Source organism: Chanodichthys erythropterus, unplaced genomic scaffold (genome assembly GCF_024489055.1).
Source record: "Chanodichthys erythropterus isolate Z2021 unplaced genomic scaffold, ASM2448905v1 ctg001590_np12, whole genome shotgun sequence".
NCBI lineage: Eukaryota > Metazoa > Chordata > Actinopteri > Cypriniformes > Xenocyprididae > Chanodichthys > Chanodichthys erythropterus.
The window spans coordinates 420,101-444,355 of record NW_027125673.1 but is presented as its reverse complement, the minus strand read 5'-3'; the positions used below and the strand labels follow the sequence as shown (position 1 = coordinate 444,355).

Sequence of the window (24,255 nt, the reverse complement as noted above, 5' to 3'; positions counted from 1 at the left end):
AGCGCCACCTATTGGTCGATCTCCATAAAAATTGGCATGCTTCTTTAGAGGCATATGCTGTGTGTGCTCACTTAATTTCGTGAAGTTCTGAGTTTTAATTTAGGAATTATAAGCTCTTGAGTACATTTTGCCACGCAAAATGTTTTGTTGTAGATATTTGAAATTACATGATAGGTAAGAAAATCTTAGTGCAAGTCTTGTCTTTTTCACACCAAAATAATGAATGAATGAATGATGAATAGGAATTTGGTTTATCGCTTATATCTCAGGAACAGGACATCGAAAAATTCTGAAACTCAGAGGGTAGATAGAGCTCAACGGGCCCTGTGGAACGAGACCATCGCCGGGACAGTGAGTGTTGGGGGTCGGGAGTTACGCCTGGTCTAATGCGTATCTTTTTGTGCTTATATCTCAAGAACGCCTAGACCAAATCGCACCAAACTTGAATCGAATCTAGTTGGGGAAAGGGCCTTTCCAACGTGCCCTTCCCCAAGGTCCTAGGAGGTAGGGCTCGGGAGTTACGGCCGTTTAAATTCGGGGGTGCCGCGAACTAGCGATCCGCGGGGGGGCGTCCCCGAGGCCCGCGACGGATGTGGCCGCTCAAGGGCCGGGAGGGGACCTTGCCATCCGAGTTTGAGCTCGCGGGGACTTTCGGTTCCTGAGTTAGAAGCAAAAATGTACCGGGATGTGACGTCATTGGCGGCCGCCATTTTAAATCGCGCCCGCTGGTTTTTGGCTAATATCTCGGCGAAAATTCAATGAAAATGCCTGAAATTCATAGTGTGGACAGACGTCATCTAGACTGTTCGAATGAGCTCAGTGCTGGCTGGATTGGTTGAGATTTCGTTTATAAACATAGGAATATTGTCATTTTTCATCATTATAACTGTTATAACTTCTATACCTGTTGCCCAATCTTCACAAAATTTGTCATGCTTATTTAGAATAATATTTGGCATATGCTCACTTATTTTCGTGAAGTTCCGAGTTTTCGTTTAGGATTTATAGGCTTTTGAGTACATTTTGCCACACCCATTTTCTAAATGACCAGTTATAGCAACCCAAAGGACAAAGTTCAACTTTTTTTTGATAATTATTGATCTAGAGAGTCCATAGAATTGTCCTACACTGGTTTCATTCCAATCGGGTGAAAAACCTAGGACTAGTTCGCAAAAGTAGGTTTTTCACATATTTGCGAATAATTAATGAACGATTTGATTGACAGAATTGGTTCTTGAGGCAAAGTTGTTCAGCATGAGGAGATCTATCAAATGATATGCATTTTATGAAACACCATGTGATTACCGAGGCGTAAAACTCGTTAGCGCCAACTTGTGGCCGATTTCTTTCAAAATTCTTACAGACCTCTAGGACCATGAGTTGAACATGCCCATTGAGTTTCGTTCCGATCGGCCTCCGTTAACCTGGTCTAATAGGTGCTCAAACTTCATTGGCAGATGGCGGCCATGTTTTTTGAGATACGCCAATGTCCTCATAGACCATCATGCCCCCTTGGACCAAGACACTGCATGCCAAATTTCAAGTCGATTGGACTAACGGTTGCTTAGTTACAGACGTGTTTATGTTTTTTTCAAGTTATAGCGCCACCTAATGCCCAATCGACGAGATTTTTTTATCGTGACCAAAGAATGAGCCCATACACATGTGTACCGAGTTTGGTGCAAATATCTTATTTCGTTCTCGAGTTATAGCCATTTTAGTAAAAGTGGCTCCGCCCTTAACGTACGTTTTGGCGCCCCTTCGTGACCGTGAATCAAAATTTCAACTTTTTTTTGATAATTATTGATATTCACACTCCAGAGAACATTTCTGCACTGGTTTGGTTCCGATCGGGCAAAAAACCTAGGACTAGTTCGAAAAGTAGGTTTTGGACAAAATTCAAAATGGCGGGAAAACGGGACCTCGGAGAGCAAATCTGATCTTCTACGCTTGTCACCGCCTTGACGCAAGGATTCCAAATATGTAATTCTTTTAATCTACGACAAACGGTTTAGGAGTTATGAGCCATTTTGCGCATTTGATCGCTGTAGCGCCACCTATTGGCCGATTTGGGTCATACTTTGTCAACCTCTCCTCGATTTTTGTACTATCATCTGACAAAGTTTCAAGTCTCTAGGCCTTACGGTTTGGGCTGCACGATGCGTTTTACGGCAGAAGAAAAAGAATAATAATAATTAAAGCTGCAAGCAGCATTTACCGGGGTTCAAGCATTTAAGACCTTTAAGCAGATATGCATAAAAAGATACTTTAAAGTTTAAAAGATATTTAAGTTTTATTTAGCAAGCATGTAAACACCTAAATCATAGAAGGTATTGACCATTTTCAGCCAAAACAGGCAATTTACCATTGAAAATATATGGATTTTAAAGCTTTTACAGTTATAGCGCCACCTATTGGTCGATCTCCATAAAAATTGGCATGCTTCTTTAGAGGCATATGCTGCGTGTGCTCACTTAATTTCGTGAAGTTCTGAGTTTTAATTTAGGAATTATAAGCTCTTGAGTACATTTTGCCACGCAAAATGTTTTGTTGTAGATATTTGAAATTACATGATAGGTAAGAAAATCTTAGTGCAAGTCTTGTCTTTTTCACACCAAAATAATGAATGAATGAATGATGAATAGGAATTTGGTTTATCGCTTATATCTCAGGAACAGGACATCGAAAAATTCTGAAACTCAGAGGGTAGATAGAGCTCAACGGGCCCTGTGGAACGAGACCATCGCCGGGACAGTGAGTGTTGGGGGTCGGGAGTTACGCCTGGTCTTACGCCTGGTCTAATGCGTATCTTTTTGTGCTTATATCTCAAGAACGCCTAGACCAAATCGCACCAAACTTGAATCGAATCTAGGTGGGGAAAGGGCCTTTCCAACGAGCCCTTCCCCAAGGTCCTAGGAGGTAGGGCTCGGGAGTTACGGCCGTTTAAATTCGGGGGTGCCGCGAACTAGCGATCCGCGGGGGGGCGTCCCCGAGGCCCGCGACGGATGTGGCCGCTCAAGGGCCGGGAGGGGACCTTGCCATCCGAGTTTGAGCTCGCGGGGACTTTCGGTTCCTGAGTTAGAAGCAAAAATGTACCGGGATGTGACGTCATTGGCGGCCGCCATTTTAAATCGCGCCCGCTGGTTTTTGGCTAATATCTCGGCGAAAATTCAATGAAAATGCCTGAAATTCATAGTGTGGACAGACGTCATCTAGACTGTTCGAATGAGCTCAGTGCTGGCTGGATTGGTTGAGATTTCGTTTATAAACATAGGAATATTGTCATTTTTCATCATTATAACTGTTATAACTTCTATACCTGTTGCCCAATCTTCACAAAATTTGTCATGCTTATTTAGAATAATATTTGGCATATGCTCACTTATTTTCGTGAAGTTCCGAGTTTTCGTTTAGGATTTATAGGCTTTTGAGTACATTTTGCCACACCCATTTTCTAAATGACCAGTTATAGCAACCCAAAGGACAAAGTTCAACTTTTTTTTGATAATTATTGATCTAGAGAGTCCATAGAATTGTCCTACACTGGTTTCATTCCAATCGGGTGAAAAACCTAGGACTAGTTCGCAAAAGTAGGTTTTTCACATATTTGCGAATAATTAATGAACGATTTGATTGACAGAATTGGTTCTTGAGGCAAAGTTGTTCAGCATGAGGAGATCTATCAAATGATATGCATTTTATGAAACACCATGTGATTACCGAGGCGTAAAACTCGTTAGCGCCAACTTGTGGCCGATTTCTTTCAAAATTCTTACAGACCTCTAGGACCATGAGTTGAACATGCCCATTGAGTTTCGTTCCGATCGGCCTCCGTTAACCTGGTCTAATAGGTGCTCAAACTTCATTGGCCGATGGCGGCCATGTTTTTTGAGATACGCCAATGTCCTCATAGACCATCATGCCCCCTTGGACCAAGACACTGCATGCCAAATTTCAAGTCGATTGGACTAACGGTTGCTTAGTTACAGACGTGTTTATGTTTTTTTCAAGTTATAGCGCCACCTAATGCCCAATCGACGAGATTTTTTTATCGTGACCAAAGAATGAGCCCATACACATGTGTACCGAGTTTGGTGCAAATATCTTATTTCGTTCTCGAGTTATAGCCATTTTAGTAAAAGTGGCTCCGCCCTTAACGTACGTTTTGGCGCCCCTTCGTGACCGTGAATCAAAATTTCAACTTTTTTTTGATAATTATTGATATTCACACTCCAGAGAACATTTCTGCACTGGTTTGGTTCCGATCGGGCAAAAAACCTAGGACTAGTTCGAAAAGTAGGTTTTGGACAAAATTCAAAATGGCGGGAAAACGGGACCTCGGAGAGCAAATCTGATCTTCTACGCTTGTCACCGCCTTGACGCAAGGATTCCAAATATGTAATTCTTTTAATCTACGACAAACGGTTTAGGAGTTATGAGCCATTTTGCGCATTTGATCGCTGTAGCGCCACCTATTGGCCGATTTGGGTCATACTTTGTCAACCTCTCCTCGATTTTTGTACTATCATCTGACAAAGTTTCAAGTCTCTAGGCCTTACGGTTTGGGCTGCACGATGCGTTTTACGGCAGAAGAAAAAGAATAATAATAATTAAAGCTGCAAGCAGCATTTACCGGGGTTCAAGCATTTAAGACCTTTAAGCAGATATGCATAAAAAGATACTTTAAAGTTTAAAAGATATTTAAGTTTTATTTAGCAAGCATGTAAACACCTAAATCATAGAAGGTATTGACCATTTTCAGCCAAAACAGGCAATTTACCATTGAAAATATATGGATTTTAAAGCTTTTACAGTTATAGCGCCACCTATTGGTCGATCTCCATAAAAATTGGCATGCTTCTTTAGAGGCATATGCTGCGTGTGCTCACTTAATTTCGTGAAGTTCTGAGTTTTAATTTAGGAATTATAAGCTCTTGAGTACATTTTGCCACGCAAAATGTTTTGTTGTAGATATTTGAAATTACATGATAGGTAAGAAAATCTTAGTGCAAGTCTTGTCTTTTTCACACCAAAATAATGAATGAATGAATGATGAATAGGAATTTGGTTTATCGCTTATATCTCAGGAACAGGACATCGAAAAATTCTGAAACTCAGAGGGTAGATAGAGCTCAACGGGCCCTGTGGAACGAGACCATCGCCGGGACAGTGAGTGTTGGGGGTCGGGAGTTACGCCTGGTCTAATGCGTATCTTTTTGTGCTTATATCTCAAGAACGCCTAGACCAAATCGCACCAAACTTGAATCGAATCTAGGTGGGGAAAGGGCCTTTCCAACGAGCCCTTCCCCAAGGTCCTAGGAGGTAGGGCTCGGGAGTTACGGCCGTTTAAATTCGGGGGTGCCGCGAACTAGCGATCCGCGGGGGCGTCCCCGAGGCCCGCGACGGATGTGGCCGCTCAAGGGCCGGGAGGGGACCTTGCCATCCGAGTTTGAGCTCGCGGGGACTTTCGGTTCCTGAGTTAGAAGCAAAAATGTACCGGGATGTGACGTCATTGGCGGCCGCCATTTTAAATCGCGCCCGCTGGTTTTTGGCTAATATCTCGGCGAAAATTCAATGAAAATGCCTGAAATTCATAGTGTGGACAGACGTCATCTAGACTGTTCGAATGAGCTCAGTGCTGGCTGGATTGGTTGAGATTTCGTTTATAAACATAGGAATATTGTCATTTTTCATCATTATAACTGTTATAACTTCTATACCTGTTGCCCAATCTTCACAAAATTTGTCATGCTTATTTAGAACAATATTTGGCATATGCTCACTTATTTTCGTGAAGTTCCGAGTTTTCGTTTAGGATTTATAGGCTTTTGAGTACATTTTGCCACACCCATTTTCTAAATGACCAGTTATAGCAACCCAAAGGACAAAGTTCAACTTTTTTTTGATAATTATTGATCTAGAGAGTCCATAGAATTGTCCTACACTGGTTTCATTCCAATCGGGTGAAAAACCTAGGACTAGTTCGCAAAAGTAGGTTTTTCACATATTTGCGAATAATTAATGAACGATTTGATTGACAGAATTGGTTCTTGAGGCAAAGTTGTTCAGCATGAGGAGATCTATCAAATGATATGCATTTTATGAAACACCATGTGATTACCGAGGCGTAAAACTCGTTAGCGCCAACTTGTGGCCGATTTCTTTCAAAATTCTTACAGACCTCTAGGACCATGAGTTGAACATGCCCATTGAGTTTCGTTCCGATCGGCCTCCGTTAACCTGGTCTAATAGGTGCTCAAACTTCATTGGCCGATGGCGGCCATGTTTTTTGAGATACGCCAATGTCCTCATAGACCATCATGCCCCCTTGGACCAAGACACTGCATGCCAAATTTCAAGTCGATTGGACTAACGGTTGCTTAGTTACAGACGTGTTTATGTTTTTTTCAAGTTATAGCGCCACCTAATGCCCAATCGACGAGATTTTTTTATCGTGACCAAAGAATGAGCCCATACACATGTGTACTGAGATTGGTGCAAATATCTCATTTCGTTCTCGAGTTATAGCCATTTTAGTAAAAGTGGCTCCGCCCTTAACGTACGTTTTGGCGCCCCTTCGTGACCGTGAATCAAAATTTCAACTTTTTTTTGATAATTATTGATATTCACACTCCAGAGAACATTTCTGCACTGGTTTGGTTCCGATCGGGCAAAAAACCTAGGACTAGTTCGAAAAGTAGGTTTTGGACAAAATTCAAAATGGCGGGAAAACGGGACCTCGGAGAGCAAATCTGATCTTCTACGCTTGTCACCGCCTTGACGCAAGGATTCCAAATATGTAATTCTTTTAATCTACGACAAACGGTTTAGGAGTTATGAGCCATTTTGCGCATTTGATCGCTGTAGCGCCACCTATTGGCCGATTTGGGTCATACTTTGTCAACCTCTCCTCGATTTTTGTACTATCATCTGACAAAGTTTCAAGTCTCTAGGCCTTACGGTTTGGGCTGCACGATGCGTTTTACGGCAGAAGAAAAAGAATAATAATAATAAAAATCAGCACAATAACAATAGGGTTTCAGCACTACGTGCTTGAACCCCTAATAATAATAATAATAAAAATCAGCACAATAACAATAGGGTTTCAGCACTACGTGCTTGAACCCCTAATTAAAGCTGCAAGCAGCATTTACCGGGGTTCAAGCATTTAAGACCTTTAAGCAGATATGCATAAAAACATACTTTAAAGTTTAAAAGATATTTAAGTTTTATTTACCAAGCATGTAAACACCTAAATCATAGAAGGAATTGACCATTTTCAGCCAAAACAGGCAATTTACCATTGAAAATATATGGATTTTAAAGCTTTTACAGTTATAGCGCCACCTATTGGTCGATCTCCATAAAAATTGGCATGCTTCTTTAGAGGCATATGCTGCGTGTGCTCACTTAATTTCGTGAAGTTCTGAGTTTTAATTTAGGAATTATAAGCTCTTGAGTACATTTTGCCACGCAAAATGTTTTGTTGTAGATATTTGAAATTACATGATAGGTAAGAAAATCTTAGTGCAAGTCTTGTCTTTTTCACACCAAAATAATGAATGAATGAATGATGAATAGGAATTTGGTTTATCGCTTATATCTCAGGAACAGGACATCGAAAAATTCTGAAACTCAGAGGGTAGATAGAGCTCAACGGGCCCTGTGGAACAATCCTGTTCCTGCAGATCTACCTTCCTACAGAGTTCAGCTTTAGCCCAGCTCAACACAACACACCTGTCTGTAATTATGAAGTGCTCCTGAAGATCTTAATTATAACTGATTCAGGTGTGTTTTATCAGGGTTGGAGCTAAAATGTGCAGGTAGGTAGATATCCAGGAACAGGATTGGGCACCCCTGGTTTAAAGGGATTTTAAATGACAAAACATTGAATTCTTGAAACCTTGAATTATATTAATGTCCTTCTGCTGCCATCTGGTGGCACAAAATGACAGTGTCAGGCAATTCATTATAGAAATATATAGTTTTAAAGGTTTTTTGACAGTTATAGCGCCACCTATTGCCCGATCTCCACCATTTTTGGGGGATGTCCTTGGAGTGTATCCATACATATGTGTGCCAAATTTGGTGAAAATATCTCATTTCGTTTTGACGTTATAGACACTTATATATATGAGCGCATAAAAATTGACCCATGAAAGACTTTGATTGGATTTTTTTGCCACTTCCTATCAAAATTTTGACATTTGGGCTTTAACATATAGTAAACCAACTTAGGTTTCGTGTTTTCTACGGTGGTTTCGTGACGATCGGACAAACGGTTTCGAAAATATTCGCAAATAAAGTGCAAATAAAGTGCAAATAAATATTCGCAAACTGCGTGTGCTCACTTAATTTCGTGAAGTTCTGAGTTTTAATTTAGGAATTATAAGCTCTTGAGTACATTTTGCCACGCAAAATGTTTTGTTGTAGATATTTGAAATTACATGATAGGTAAGAATATCTTAGTGCAAGTCTTGTCTTTTTCACACCAAAATAATGAATGAATGAATGATGAATAGGAATTTGGTTTATCGCTTATATCTCAGGAACAGGACATCGAAAAATTCTGAAACTCAGAGGGTAGATAGAGCTCAACGGGCCCTGTGGAACGAGACCATCGCCGGGACAGTGAGTGTTGGGGGTCGGGAGTTACGCCTGGTCTAATGCTTATCTTTTTGTGCTTATATCTCAAGAACGCCTAGACCAAATCGCACCAAACTTGAATCGAATCTAGTTGGGGAAAGGGCCTTTCCAACGAGCCCTTCCCCAAGGTCCTAGGAGGTAGGGCTCGGGAGTTACGGCCGTTTAAATTCGGGGGTCCCGCGAACTAGCGATCCGCGGGGGGGCGTCCCCGAGGCCCGCGACGGATGTGGCCGCTCAAGGGCCGGGAGGGGACCTTGCCATCCGAGTTTGAGCTCGCGGGGACTTTCGGTTCCTGAGTTAGAAGCAAAAATGTACAGGGATGTGACGTCATTGGCGGCCGCCATTTTAAATCGCGCCCGCTGGTTTTTGGCTAATATCTCGGCGAAAATTCAATGAAAATGCCTGAAATTCATAGTGTGGACAGACGTCATCTAGACTGTTCGAATGAGCTCAGTGCTGGCTGGATTGGTTGAGATTTCGTTTATAAACATAGGAATATTGTCATTTTTCATCATTATAACTGTTATAACTTCTATACCTGTTGCCCAATCTTCACAAAATTTGTCATGCTTATTTAGAACAATATTTGGCATATGCTCACTTATTTTCGTGAAGTTCCGAGTTTTCGTTTAGGATTTATAGGCTTTTGAGTACATTTTGCCACACCCATTTTCTAAATGACCAGTTATAGCAACCCAAAGGACAAAGTTCAACTTTTTTTTGATAATTATTGATCTAGAGAGTCCATAGAATTGTCCTACACTGGTTTCATTCCAATCGGGTGAAAAACCTAGGACTAGTTCGCAAAAGTAGGTTTTTCACATATTTGCGAATAATTAATGAACGATTTGATTGACAGAATTGGTTCTTGAGGCAAAGTTGTTCAGCATGAGGAGATCTATCAAATGATATGCATTTTATGAAACACCATGTGATTACCGAGGCGTAAAACTCGTTAGTGCCAACTTGTGGCCGATTTCTTTCAAAATTCTTACAGACCTCTAGGACCATGAGTTGAACATGCCCATTGAGTTTCGTTCCGATCGGCCTCCGTTAACCTGGTCTAATAGGTGCTCAAACTTCATTGGCCGATGGCGGCCATGTTTTTTGAGATACGCCAATGTCCTCATAGACCATCATGCCCCCTTGGACCAAGACACTGCATGCCAAATTTCAAGTCGATTGGACTAACGGTTGCTTAGTTACAGACGTGTTTATGTTTTTTTCAAGTTATAGCGCCACCTAATGCCCAATCGACGAGATTTTTTTATCGTGACCAAAGAATGAGCCCATACATATGTGTACCGAGTTTGGTGCAAATATCTCTTTTCGTTCTCGAGTTATAGCCATTTTAGTAAAAGTTGCTCCGCCCTTAACGTACGTTTTGGCGCCCCTTCGTGACCGTGAATCAAAATTTCAACTTTTTTTTGATAATTATTGATATTCACACTCCAGAGAACATTTCTGCACTGGTTTGGTTCCGATCGGGCAAAAAACCTAGGACTAGTTCGAAAAGTAGGTTTTGGACAAAATTCAAAATGGCGGGAAAACGGGACCTCGGAGAGCAAATCTGATCTTCTACGCTTGTCACCGCCTTGACGCAAGGATTCCAAATATGTAATTCTTTTAATCTACGACAAACGGTTTAGGAGTTATGAGCCATTTTGCGCATTTGATCGCTGTAGCGCCACCCATTGGCCGATTTGGGTCATACTTTGTCAACCTCTCCTCGATTTTTGTGCTATCATCTGACAAAGTTTCAAGTCTCTAGGCCTTACGGTTTGGGCTGCACGATGCGTTTTACGGCAGAAGAAAAAGAATAATAATAATAATAATAATTAAAGCTGCAAGCAGCATTTACCGGGGTTCAAGCCTTTAAGGCGTTTAATTAACATATATGTGCAAAAAGATATTAAGCTTTATTTAGCAAGCATGACACTGCTTAAATCACAGATGACCAGCTAATATATATGCTAAATCAAACACAGAGAAAGAGAAAGAAAAGGCTTAAACAATAATACGCGTGCTTACACATACACAAACACACATCACTTATTGGCTCACTTTCATTCTGTGTCAGAACAGTATCTGTTTTGTGTTTTGTGTGTCTGAGCATTCCTTGGAGAGATATATGGCTTTCAGGGACACTTGGTGAAGGCCACATTTTGAAATGACCCTTTTATATCCACTAATGCAAAAGTTCAACTTTTTTTGATTATTATTAAACAACAGAGTCCAGAGAATTGTACTGCATTGGTTTTATTCAGATTGAGCAAAAAACCTGATTAGTATGCAAAAGTAGGTTTTTAAAATATTCTTGAATGAACGATTTGATTGACATAATAAATGATGGGTAACAAAATGTTTACTGCAAGTCTCCTTAAAGTTTCACATAATGTGGCACAATTGTCATTAATAATTGAACCGAAATTGAGTGATGCATTTTGACAAAATGTGATTGTAATCATTAATAGTGATTTTATCAAGTCTAAATATGCATTACAGAACAATATGACTACTTTAACCAGCAGGTGGCAGCAAAGGACCAGTCATTAGCCTACTTTCAGTTTAAAAATGGTCTGGTTTTGTACATTTTCCATAACTGCATTAAACATGTTTACACACACATTGTTGTAAATATTTGAAATACATGATAGGTAAGAAAATCTTAGTGCAAGTCTTGTCTTTCTGACAACAGAATAATGAATGAATGATAAATGGGAATTTGGTTTTTCGCTTATATCTCGGGAACAGGACATCGAAAAATTCTGAAACTCAGAGAGTAGATAGTGCTCAACAGGCCCTGTGGAACGAGACCATCGCGGGGACAGTGAGTGTTGGGGGTCGGGAGTTACGCCTGGTCTAATGCGTATCTTTTTGTGCTTATATCTCAAGAACGCCCAGACCAAATCGCACCAATCTTGAATCGAATCTAGTTGGGGAAATGGCCAACGAGCCCTTCCCCAAGGTCCTAGGAGGTAGGGCTCGGGAGTTACGGCCGTTTAAATTCGGGGGTCCCGCGAACTCGCGATCCGCGGGGGGGCGTTCCCGAGGCCCGAGACGGATGTGGCCGCTCAAGGGCCCGGAGGGGACCTTACCATCCGAGTTTGAGCTCGCGGGGACTTTCGGTTCCTGAGTTAGAAGCAAAAATGTACCGGGATGTGACGTCATTGGCGGCCGCCATTTTAAAACGCGCCCGCTGGTTTTTGGCTAATATCTCGGCGAAAATTCAATGAAAATGCCTGAAATTCATAATGTGGACAGACGTCATCTAGACGGTTCGAATGAGCTCAGTGCTGGCTGGATTGGTTTTATTTTGGATGGATTTATTTATTTTGTTTATAACACTATTTTCACATTTCTCTGCAATTATAATGCGTTTTAATTATTATTCCATGCACTAGAGGGCGCATGTATTATTGTTAGAGATAGCGTATTCCGGGTTTGCCCGGAAGTGAAGCCATTTTGTCTACTAGCTGGGCAAGGTAAGATGTATGGTGTTCTTTCTGTCTCTAATCCTAATCATCTGTGCATTATTGTTAGTCATCCGTGATATTTTGAAGTTATTCTAAGTAGTTTTTTGTGTGTTTGCATATTGTGTGGCTGTATTTCTTACATAAATGTTGAAAGGCAACGTTTTATTTCAGTTCTAGATTCTTAATTGACTGGGACAGTAATTTGATTATAAGACGAAATAAATCTCTTCTTTTTTTTTTTTTTTTACAGTGATTGCTATTATTAGTTTAATAGTTAGTGGTTCATGTAGTTTATTCTTAGTATTGACATGTTTGGAAAGTAAGGGTGTAATTGTTAATTGCTCTAGCTTCATCTGTTTTTCTTCTTGGTTGAATTTATCATTAGCTTCAGTTTTAAAGGGTAGTTCATAAAAAAATACCAGTTTTGTGTTATATTTACTCATATTTTGTTGACGATGTAAATTCTGTCTATAGATACATTAGTATATTGTATAACGCATGCAGTGCGTCAACAACGTGTAGCACATGCAGTGCATGGGCAAGACACGTGATAAATGTTATTCATATGGTGCATTCAAGTCCTCCTGGGAAGTTTGTATTTATGAGGTGGAAAGTCGTGTGTACAACGGTAGGTGTCTTTCAAGTCACTTTCGTCGGAGTATGATGGCGGTGGGCCTTGTCTAAATTAATTACACAAAATAACAACATTTCTGCTTCTAGAAAATGTAGAGCAAAGAATATGCATTAGTTGTATGTTGCTTTTTTATGTTTTTTAATTAATTTATGAAGCCATTGTAAAATTTATTGTTACATATTACATTTTTATATTGTGATGCTATCGTATTTTTTGCTGGGAATCAGCTTACTTCGTTGTAAATAGAAAAGCCTGACAATGTCACTGCTAAATACCTGTAAGTATTGTGGTATTTCACTATGTTTCTGATTGACATGCCCCCAACTCGTACAGATCGGAGATTAAAGAAAATTACGAGATTCCCACTGGTATTTACGACATTGTGGTGGCGTTCATGTTGGTTCTGCTCGTAAATACGATCTTTCCGACATGACTTGAACGCACCATTAGTCTTTTTAACTAAAGCTAATTTTTTAACCATTTGTTGTGTAAATGTTTTATTCTTTATTGTTATGAAATTTTTCCATGTACCATGAATATGAAATCGAAATTACATACTTTAATAATCATAATTAAATCGTAATTGTAATAATCGTACTTTATCAGTCTCATGTTTCACTTGTTGTTAAACGTTTTTCTGTGTTTGTTGTGTACATAACTGAAAGCATAATAAGTTTGTGATTGGAAGAGAGAGGGCAGATAACTAATACGTGACATGATTGACAGTCAAGTCAAGTAAGCAATCATGGAAACATACTTGATACAGCATTTTAAATCAGTGATGCTCATTAGATCACATAATTTCGTGGATAAACAATAGAATCAGATTATATGTAAAACAAAAAAAATGAAAGTATACCTAATGATATCAGTATCTCTCTTAATAAACAATTTTGACTAAAAGCCATAATTGGCCGTGTTTAGTGATGCTTGCATTAAAATGTAGTGTGAAGTCTTTAAATGTATTTCTTTATATGTTATTAATTTTTTCTCAATTTTGTTGCAGAAGATTTGCAGAAACGTGATTTGAGGTAAGATGATAGTTCTTTTGATATTGCAATAATATGTCCAACAGTGAAGTATTTTGGGTAAAGTAGTGAATGTTTCACAATTTTTTTAATAGATAGCGTGTTGATAAGATTTGTGTAATATACTGTGTATTCTGTAAATAGTTATTATATGTGCTTTCTGAAGATATGTCTAATAAATTTTTATTTTATTTTATTATATTCTTTTTATTTATAGGTAAGAAAAACTCAAATGTTTATCATTTTTTGTAGGACTAGAGTGAATGTAGTTATAAAGGTCATGAAAATCTACATTGAGACATTTATAGTGCAAAAGATATTGATTTCAGTACAAGAAGTTACGTTAAAGTAAAATATTAATCCCTCACACAACAATTATTTTATTGTATTTTAAATGAGGAAAGCATTTCAATTAAGATGGACTTTATTAATTGCAAATAGTCTGGCTGTGCTTAATGGGTATATATTTTTTTCCCTTTAAGCACACCCCTGTACTCATTAAGCTCACATCATGTTTTATTAAAAATTCTTGTTTATTTTAAACAGCCTTTTTAAAGAATAATTGAAAAATGTTTTATTTTAAGGCACAAAGTTAATCACACAGACACACAAAAACAGAACTATAAAATCAAGCAACGAGGCATTCAATTTGATCACTTATATATAATATACATGATTTTCCACTTTCTACTTTCCAGTTTAAATAATTTTGCTAAAGTTTGTTGTTTAGCACATTTTGAAATAATGAAAACAATCATGAGTAGTTGGTGGTGGTGTTGGAATTTGAATAATGATTTATCCTTTATGATCATAAGTTAGTTTTGTTTCAACACTTTTGAATTGCTGTGTGTGAATATACATAGATGCACACAGATTTGTATGTGTGCTTATGATATAATGCAATAGAAAATTTGCACATTTACTGCATTTTGAAACTGTTTGGGAAAATAATCTCTAAACTGAACATTTAATAATTATTTGACACCATTTGTAAGTTAAAAATGGGGTAAAGGTCTTTCAAATGCAAAGAAGCTAAATTATTGTTCATTGGTACAAAGAAATAAATAAAATATGTAACTTTATGATTTCACCACTAGATGTCAGTATAGCTCTAATTAAAACAGGGTTGTTTTGTAGGGATTTAAAGAATTGTGTATTCGTTATCAATGGCTTTTTAGTGCAATCTGTTTATTGAAAAGCATAATGACTATGCAGGTTAATTTTATGTTTGTTATATATGTGAGTAATTATGTTCTGTTTGGTTATTATGGTTAGCTAATATGTTAATAGTTGTGAGTTTAGTTACCATTCAGTTTTATCAGTTAAACATTTAAAAATGAAAAAGTTAATGCTTGTATTTATTTAATTTTTTCATATATAAACATTTTAAGTGCAAAAGACCAAAGTAAGGAGAGTAGCATGCAATATTATTGTTACTAAACATTATTGTAATGTGAACTAAATTTAAAAAAAATCTTTAATGTATTTTTTGTTAATTATTATGCAGTAATATGTCATTTAATTTATCTTCCTATATTTTGTGTATGTGCAGATGCCTCGGACGAAGCAGTCTCAGCGTTCTCAGGCAGCCAAGAGGAGAATCGCGGACAGGCTGGCTGCTAATCCTGAAGAGATTTTGCAGCCTCCTAAACAAAGAAAAGAAATACAAGAGCCTGATCCTAATTTTGCCAATTGTTCCGAATTTGCCAATTGTTCCGAATTTGCCAATTTTACCGATTCTTACCCAAAGTCTGATTCAGACGCTAATTCAAAGTCTATGCCAAAGTTTCCAAAAGATGCTGAGATGACTATGCATGCTGTTTCTTATTTGTCTCCACAGACTTCCTATATCAGAGGCTCTTTTCATCAAGGACATCCCCGCTTCAATCCCAATGGTGGTAAGCAATGTGCTGCAAACAGTTTAATTGCCATTGTCATGTCTAAGATGAAAAATGTGTTGCAGTGGACCATCAGTGACCTGAATGATGTTCTGATTCACGGAAATGACCTGTACAGTGCCATGAGAGATGCAGGGAAAATCAACGATCACTTAGATGGCTACATGGAAGTTGCTGAGCTGCCTGACACACACACGCTGAATAATTGTACTTTTTCAATAAAGTATGGACAATTACACACAGGGTTGTTTGGCATTTCTAATTATGATGAAGGTCTGCAAGGCTTCGCCATGTCATTTGATGAAGCAGTAAAACAAGCATTCCAGAGGTTTGATGCATGTTTGGTAAATATGAACCACACCATATGTGCAGCTGTTAGACAAGGTTCATGGTATGCAGTGATTGATCCACATTCCCGACACTGTGATGGAACAATGGCAGCTTACGGTAAGAGTGTAGTGACTTTCTATGGCAGCATAGAATCTTTACTCATTCATTTCAAGAGACTTGGTGCATCCTTGAATGCAAAAAATCATCCTTTTGAGGTAACGGGGGTTGAGGTGAATAAGTGTGTACAAAAGTCAAAATGTTTCTCTCCCTATGTCTCTACTACTGAACATAATGAGATGAAAATGAATGCTGGTACTGATGTATGTCCCCAGAGATCTTGCATAAGAGGCTCTTTCCATCAAGGACATCCCCGTTTCAATCCCAATGGTGGTAAGCAATGTGCTGCAAACAGTTTAATTGCCATTGTCATGTCTAAGATGAAAAATGTGTTGCAGTGGACCGTCAGTGACCTGAATGATGTCCTCATTCACGGAGATGACCTGTACAGTGCCATGAGAGATGCAGGGAAAATCAACGATTGCACAGATGGCTACATTCAAGTTGCTGAGCTGCCTGACACACACATGTTGAATAATTGCACTTTTTCAATAAAGTATGGACAATTGCTCACAGGGTTGTTTGGCATTTCTCATTATGATGAAGGTCTACAAGGGTTTGCCATGTCATTTGATGAAGCAGTAAAACAAGCATTCCAGAGGTTTGATGCATGTTTGGTAAATATGAACCACACCATATGTGCAGTTGTCAGACAAGGTTCATGGTATGCAGTGATTGATCCACATTCACGACGCTCTGATGGAACATATGCACAGTATGGTAAGAGTATAGTGACTTTCTATGGCAGCATAGAATCTTTGCTCATTCACTTCAGGAGACTTGGTGCATCATTGATTGCAAAAAATCGTCCTTTTGAGGTAACTGGGGTCGAGGCAAATATGATTAATGATAACACTCTCCGCAATCGTTTGGTGTGCCATCCAGTGGTGGAAGAAAATACTGAAGCAGAACCAGTGAGTAGAGGTATGAAATCAGAAATGGAAAGTTGCAGTAATACTCTGACTGATTTTATCAACACAGATGCAATACCTGTGCATGAAACATGTACACAAATTGACAAAGATATTCAAAATAATCAGGTGATATGTAATCCTGTGATGGAAAATACTAAAATAGAAAAAATGACTGAGGGTATAAAATCAGAAATGGAAAGTTGCAGTTACTCTTTGACTGATTTCTCTAGTGCAGATGAAATATATTTTGTTCAAAGTTATGCACAAAAGAAAACGGAAATGCCCAGTGCATGCCCAAGAAATGAAAATACAGCAGATGTTGAATTCATTTCACAAACTGACACAGTTTGTTTTCAGTTTAGTCCATTAACAGTACAGCAACAAAAAAATATTTGCTTGAAGCTAAACATTGTACATGTTTCAATTGAACAAAATTATCCAAATGAAAGTGTTGAAATGGCTGAACCTTGTAAAACCAAAGATATTGTGGGTGATGGTAACTGCTTTTTCATGATCAATAGCTTATGCTGTAAGTGGAAGTGAAAAAGAACACAGAAAAGTGAGACGTGCTGTTGTATCTCATATTCTCCAAAATGAAGAAAGGTACATTCAGTATCTCAGACAAGGACACAGTTCTGTTGGGAACTATATTGCCACTTTGAGAATGAAATATGTTGGAACTTGGGCATCAGAGCTAGAAATACAAGCAGCCAGTGATTTAATTGGTGTAGACATATTTACTTTTACTCAAGAGAAATGGCTTAAGTATTCAGCCTTAAATGCCACATCAAACAGACAGAGCTGCCAATACAAGGGGATTTACTTGAAACATGCTAATAGTTGTCATTATGAAGTTGTTCTATGTGTGAAAAAAGGATGGTAGCTGTGCTTCAATTTGTAAATCACCAGTTGAAGTTTCCATGTTTCCTGCATCATTAAATCCCAAGTCAGACCCACTTAAGCTTTATAGACAGAAAGTCCAATACAATAGTAATTATGACTTAAATGAGGGGAAAAAAATGAAAGCAATGAAAAGATATCATGAGGATGAAATGTACAAACATAGGAAAATTAAATCTGGTATTAAAATGTATAATGAAAATGAACACTATCAAGAAAAATTAAAAATATTAAGCAAAAATAAATATGAATCGCGCTGTCAATCTTTGAAAAGGTATTCTATTGACAAATACGCAGAGAATACCGCACACAGGGAATCTTTGAAGCAGCATTCTATTGACAAATACGCAGAGAATACCGCACACAGGGAATCTTTGAAACAGTATTCTATTGACAAATACGCAGAGAATACCGCACACAAGGAACGTTTGAAACAGTACAGTATTAGAAAATATAGTGAAGATGAAATGCACAAGACTAAGGTGATTCATTATAACAAAGAGAAATATAAAAATGATATTAATTTTGCTAGTAGCATTAAAATTAGAAATGCTGTAACTCATCATGAGGCAGAGATCAAAAGGAAAGAGATTGATTGTGTGATTGAACAATTTAAAGAAAAAATATCAACAGGTCCTGAATATGTATGTTCAGTTTGTCATCGCTGCTGCTTTAAAATGCAGGTGAAATACTGTAATAAAAATAAATATATTCAAAAATCTATCCAGGCTGGCTGCATTGCAGAAAAATGTATAACATTGAATGATTTTCATAAATGTAATAAAGACTGCAGTGAAGAATGTGTGTATAAAAATAGTCCAGCGGAATATTTGTGGATTTGTCACACATGTGATAGAAAAATTTCTGAAGGTAAAATGCCTGCTGAAAGTGTTGCAAACAATCTCACTCTGGATCCTATTCCTCCTGAATTGAGCTGTTTAAACTCTCTTGAGCAACATCTAATAGCGAAGCATATCCCATTCATGAAAATGATGGCATTACCACGAGGTGGACAGAATGGTGTTCATGGACCAGTGACATGTGTTCCATCTAATGTTACAGATGTGGTGAATGTTTTACCAAGATCAGAAGATGAGGATTTGATGATTCGTGTAAAGCTTAAGAGAAAACTGACATATAAAGGACACTATGAATATAAGTTTGTGCACGTTGATAAGGTAAAAACTGCTTTAAAATATCTACAACAATATAACAAGTGCTATACAGATGTAGAGTTTAATGAAAGTTGGATTAATCCTCTGAGTAAAACAGAAGAACAAATAAATGATAAAAGTGATAACAATGAACGAGACTTGGGCATATGTGTTAATAAAGAGTATGATATTGAAAATGAAGACAATGACATCACTGATGAGACACTTCATGATCGACAGCAACATGGTTTGTTTATGGATTCGTGTTTGCAACCAGTTGACATTGCACAAGAGGTGTTAGATCAACATTTTGATGGAATTATGTCACTTGCACCAGCAGAGGGCAACAATCCAGTGAGAATGTTAATGGATGAAACTAATGAAGCAAAATGCTTTCCAGTTCTCTTCCCAAATGCAACAGGAACATTTCATGATTCACGACCTGAAAAATTAACACTGTCTAGATATTTAAATAATAGAATCCTAAATGCAGATGGACGTTTTGCTCAAAACCTGGACTACATCTTTTATGGACAATATTTGTCTGAGCTTAATCAAGTGATCTCAAATGTATCTATTGCTTTAAGGAAAGGCTATGACACAAGCAACAAAACAAAAATTACTTCAGAAATGCTAACAAACAAAGAATCCCTGCAAAAGATTTTAAATTTTGATCAGGGTTATAAATTTTTGAAACCTGTGAGAGGGACTCCTGTTTTTTGGCAAAGTGTTCAAAAAGATTTATTTGCAATGGTTAGACAATTAGGTATTCCAACATGGTTTTGCTCATTTTCATCAGTGGATTTGCGATGGACAGAGCTAATGCAATGTATTGTAAAACAAGAGGGCTGTCAAACACCTATTGATAAATTGGATTGGTCTGATAGATGTGGGATGTTGAAACGTAATCCTGTAACTGCTGCCAGAATGTTTGATTATCGATTTCACTACTTTCTGAAAGATGTTATTATGTCTCCAGCCCAACCAATTGGAAAAATAATAGATTATTTCTATCGAATAGAATTCCAACAACGTGGTTCACCTCATACACATTGTCTGTTTTGGGTTGAAAATGCACATCAAGTGGACAGAGATGATGATAATGAAGTTGTAGCATTTGTTGATCGCTATGTCACTTGTGAAATGCCACCTGAACAGCAAAAAGAAATGCATGAAATAGTGAGCAGTGTGCAACAACACAGTAAAAGACATGCAAAAACATGTAAAAAGAAAGGAACTGTGTGTAGATTCAACTTTCCACGTCCACCAAGCAAAAATACTTTTATTACAAGAAGCAGCAAGAGTGATAAAGATGAAAAAGAAACTGATGATGAAAAAAATGAAAGACAATACAAAAAGACAAACTGTAAACAAATATCAAAAGAGTTAGCTGAAGCTGTAATGAAAAAAGTCAGAGAATGTTTATTGAATAGCGATGTTGCATTTGATTCAGTTGACTCTATGTTTGCATCTATTGGTATAAATCAAGAGACATTTGAAATGGCATACAATAGAATTACGAAAAAAACAAATGTTGTTTTGAAGAGAAAGCCAAGTGATGTATGGGTTAATCAATATAATCCTGATCTTCTGAGATGTTGGAATGCAAACATGGATATACAATTTGTTGTTGATGCTTACTCTTGTATAGTATATATAATTTCCTATATTTCCAAAGCTGAGAGAGAAATGGGTTTGCTGCTGGCTAATGCTCAAAAAGAAGCACACAGTCAAGGTAATATGGATGCAAAACAAGCTTTAAGAAAACTTGGCAGTGTGTTTTTACATAATCGAGAGGTCTCAGCTCAAGAAAGTGTTTATCGGCTGACTAACATGAAACTAAAAGAGGGGTCAAGGAAAGTAGTGTTCATTCCAACTGGAATTAATACAATAAGAATGAGTTTACCCTTAAACACTATACATAAAAAAGCTGAATGTGGAGATGACAACAGTGATGGCATATGGATGAAAAGCATCACAGAGAGATACAGAGCCCGTCCAAATACCAAAGAATTTACTGGAATGTGTTTAGCAACCTTTGCCTCAGAGTACAGAGTTTTGAGTAAATCTGAATACTTGTGTGCAGATAGAGTAAAACTGGAAAATGACATGGGCTTTGTGAGAAAACGAACTTGTTCAAACTGTGCCATTGTACGATATGCCCGTTTTTCACCCACTAAAAATCCAGAAAATTATTATCAAAGTATTTTGGAATTATTTTTGCCTCATTTTGTGCGAGATCAATTGAAGCCACCACATTTCCCTTCCCATCAGGAGTTTTATGAGACTGGATTTGTAACAATTTATAATGATGAGCTTGAGTCAGTGAAAATTATAGTTGACACAAACATGGCAAAATTTGAAAAAGAAGCAGACACAATACAAAGAGCTCAAGATGATTTAGAACAGCACGGACCAATGGAAGATGCTTGGGCCCAAATCTGTCCAGAAGCAGAACTTGAACGTTTGGAATGTCTAGAGAGTAAGAAACAACAAATAGAAACAGAGGAAGGTGATGATATTATACCTGATCTATTACCAAATGTAGGTCCTTCAAAACTAGAATCCAATCCATCTGCTATGACAAAGCAAGATGTTTTGGCTTTGCTACGGTCTTTGAATGAAAAGCAGTCACAAATCTTTTACAAAGTGCGGCAATGGTGTTTAGCAAAAGTACAAGGTGAAAACCCAGATCCATTTCATGTCTTTATATCTGGTCCAGGAGGTGTTGGAAAGTCAGTGCTGATAAAAGCAATCTATTATGAAACCTCTCGCATACTTTCAAGGTTAACAGAGAACCCAGATGAGACACACGTGCTATTAACAGCACCAACTGGTGTTGCAGCTTACAACTTAAAAAATGCAGCTACAGTACATTCCACTCTGTCCATTGGAATAAATGCTACACTGCCATATCAACCACTTGGAGATGAAAAAATTAATTCCTTGAGAGCCAAATTTGGAAAACTGCAAATATTAATAATTGATGAAATTTCAATGGTTGATCATAAACTTCTGTCATATATTCATGGAAGATTGAGACAAATCAAACAAACAGGTGATTACTCTGCATTTGGAAATGTCTCTGTGATAGCAGTTGGAGATTTTTATCAGCTGTCTCCTGTTAAAGGGAAACCACTTTACACTGAACCAGTCAACGGTGTTAATCTTTGGGAAACTAACTTTCATTTTGTTGAACTTACAGAGATTATGCGTCAGAAGGACAAAAAGTTTGCAGAATTATTAAACCGTTTAAGGCTACGTAAAAAAGATGAAGTAATGCTTGAAGAAGATGTTAATATGCTTAAGAAATGTGAAACAGGTGATGGTGATGATAGTACAGATATCCATATTTATGCAACTAATAGTGAAGTTGATGATCACAATATATCAAAGTTACACAAAGTATGCACTGACACGGTTACTATAAATGCTCAAGATTTTGAAAGAAATGCTAAGAATGGCCGAATGGAAAAAAAGGATGGGTTTCATTCCAGAGTGCAGAACAGTAGTTTGGAAAAATCCCTTGAATTAGCCATTGATGCTCGAGTAATGCTGCTGAAAAATATTAATGTCTCAGATGGTCTTGTGAATGGAATCTTTGGGACAATTAAAGAATTTTGTTATGATGATGATGAAATGTTTCCATCAAAAATATATATCGAATTTGATGATGAACATGTTGGTAAAGAAGCTAGAGGTAAAAAAACATGTTTAAAACCTGGACTGGAGAAAAGTACACCAATTGAACCTGAAGAAGAAAAAGTAACAAGCACTGGTGGTGTCAGAAGGCAATATCCTTTGAGACTGGCCTGGGCGTGCACAGTTCACAAAGTACAAGGTCTGACAGTGAACAAAGCTGTTGTTTCAATGAAAAAGATGTTTGCTCCAGGACAAGCATATGTAGCATTAAGTAGAGTGACCTGTCTTGATGGACTCATAATAGAAGATTTCAAAGAAAATGTTATTTTTGCAAAAGACAACATTGAGCAAGCTCTACAGAGTATGCCTCCATTCATTGTTCCAAGGGAAATTACAGAAAGTGTAAAATTTCAAATTATGTTACACAATGTTCAAGGAGTCAATCCACATATTTTAGATATTCGCCAAGATAAGAGATATTTTCAAGCAGATATGATTTGTGTAACAGAGACATGGTTAAAACCAAACTATTTTGAGAATGAAATCAGTCTTACTGGATACTATTTTTATGATAAACCACGAAATGTTGCTTACGACACAAGTCAGGATGTTTTTGCTAAACTAAAAGAAGAAAATCATGGTGGTGTTGGTATCTATTATAGACAGAATGTAAAAGCTACTTTAGTTGATTTACCATGTATTAACATTGAATGTCTAACGTGCAATATACAACATTTAAACACAACCTTGGCAGTTGTGTATAGACCACCATCATATATCTTACCATTGTTTAGAGAGAGGTTGATTACCTTAATTAATCAAATAAACTGCTTACCAGGTGGAAAAATAATTTTAGGGGATTTCAATGAAAACCTTTTTAGTAATTCAACAATTCATGATGTTATGCAGCATTTTGGTTTTACACAAATTGTTGAAAAACCAACAACTGAAAATGGGACATTAATTGACCATGTATATATAAAAGATATTGACTTGGATAAACTTACGATTGACATAATGCCCACATACTTCAGCTATCATGACTGCATTGTGATGAAGTGGCTATAATGCATTGTCCACCGTAAGGGGGGGGATACAGAGGTGGATGTTAATCAGTGGACAGCCTCTGTGGGAATTTATGCTGCCTTCATGTGCTATCGGAATTATTGTAAATAAAAGTTTCTTATTTCATAATTTAATATGATTTTACATAAATATCTTTAATAACAAAATATTAATCAATGACATTTCTAAAAAAAAAGAAGGCAAGAATCAACCTGCCTTCTATTGAAATTCCTATATTCCTATAGAGAATTAAATAAATTACGAAGACAAACTAAAAATTATGACTTAAGAAGTCAAAAGTAGGACATTTCCGATAGCACGTGAAGGCAGCAGTAGCCATTGGGATTGTTTAATTTTTTACTACTTTAAGTTGGTGTTAAGGTCATGTTCATATTTATGTTTATCTAAAATAAATAGCAGTACTCATTTTTTAGTTATTTAAACTTGTAAT

The 24,255-nt window shown here is 37.5% G+C and overlaps 2 protein-coding genes across 3 annotated transcripts; both read left to right on the top strand.

Annotated features, from left to right (window-relative positions):
• The first annotated feature begins 12,408 nt into the window (after positions 1–12,408).
• Positions 12,409–16,627, top strand: LOC137016408 (uncharacterized). 2 transcript variants are annotated; one of them, XM_067380796.1, is made up of 3 exons: positions 12,409–13,787; positions 15,337–16,402; positions 16,468–16,627. In XM_067380796.1, exons 2-3 carry the CDS (start codon positions 15,337–15,339, stop codon positions 16,479–16,481), a joined length of 1,080 nt encoding a protein of 359 aa, XP_067236897.1. In that variant the 5' UTR covers positions 12,409–13,787; the 3' UTR covers positions 16,482–16,627. The 2 variants fall into 2 exon arrangements, with proteins under 2 accessions (XP_067236897.1, XP_067236896.1); XM_067380795.1 differs by having other exon boundaries at positions 16,450–16,627.
• A 1,504-nt stretch (positions 16,628–18,131) lies between these two features.
• Positions 18,132–23,807, top strand: LOC137016410 (uncharacterized). The gene has a single exon (XM_067380799.1). It carries the CDS (start codon positions 18,132–18,134, stop codon positions 23,805–23,807), a length of 5,676 nt encoding a protein of 1,891 aa, XP_067236900.1.
• The last annotated feature ends 448 nt before the right edge of the window (positions 23,808–24,255 follow it).

Coding starts and splice junctions, on each gene's coding strand:
- LOC137016408 (XM_067380795.1), top strand. CDS start 15,337: ATGCCTCGGACGAAGCAGTCTCAGCGTTCTCAGGCAGCCAAGAGGAGA. Junction 16,403..16,449: donor CCGTTTCAATCCCAATGGTG/GTAAGCAATGTG, acceptor GTCATGTCTAAG/ATGAAAAATGTGTTGCAGTG.
- LOC137016410 (XM_067380799.1), top strand. CDS start 18,132: ATGTATAATGAAAATGAACACTATCAAGAAAAATTAAAAATATTAAGC.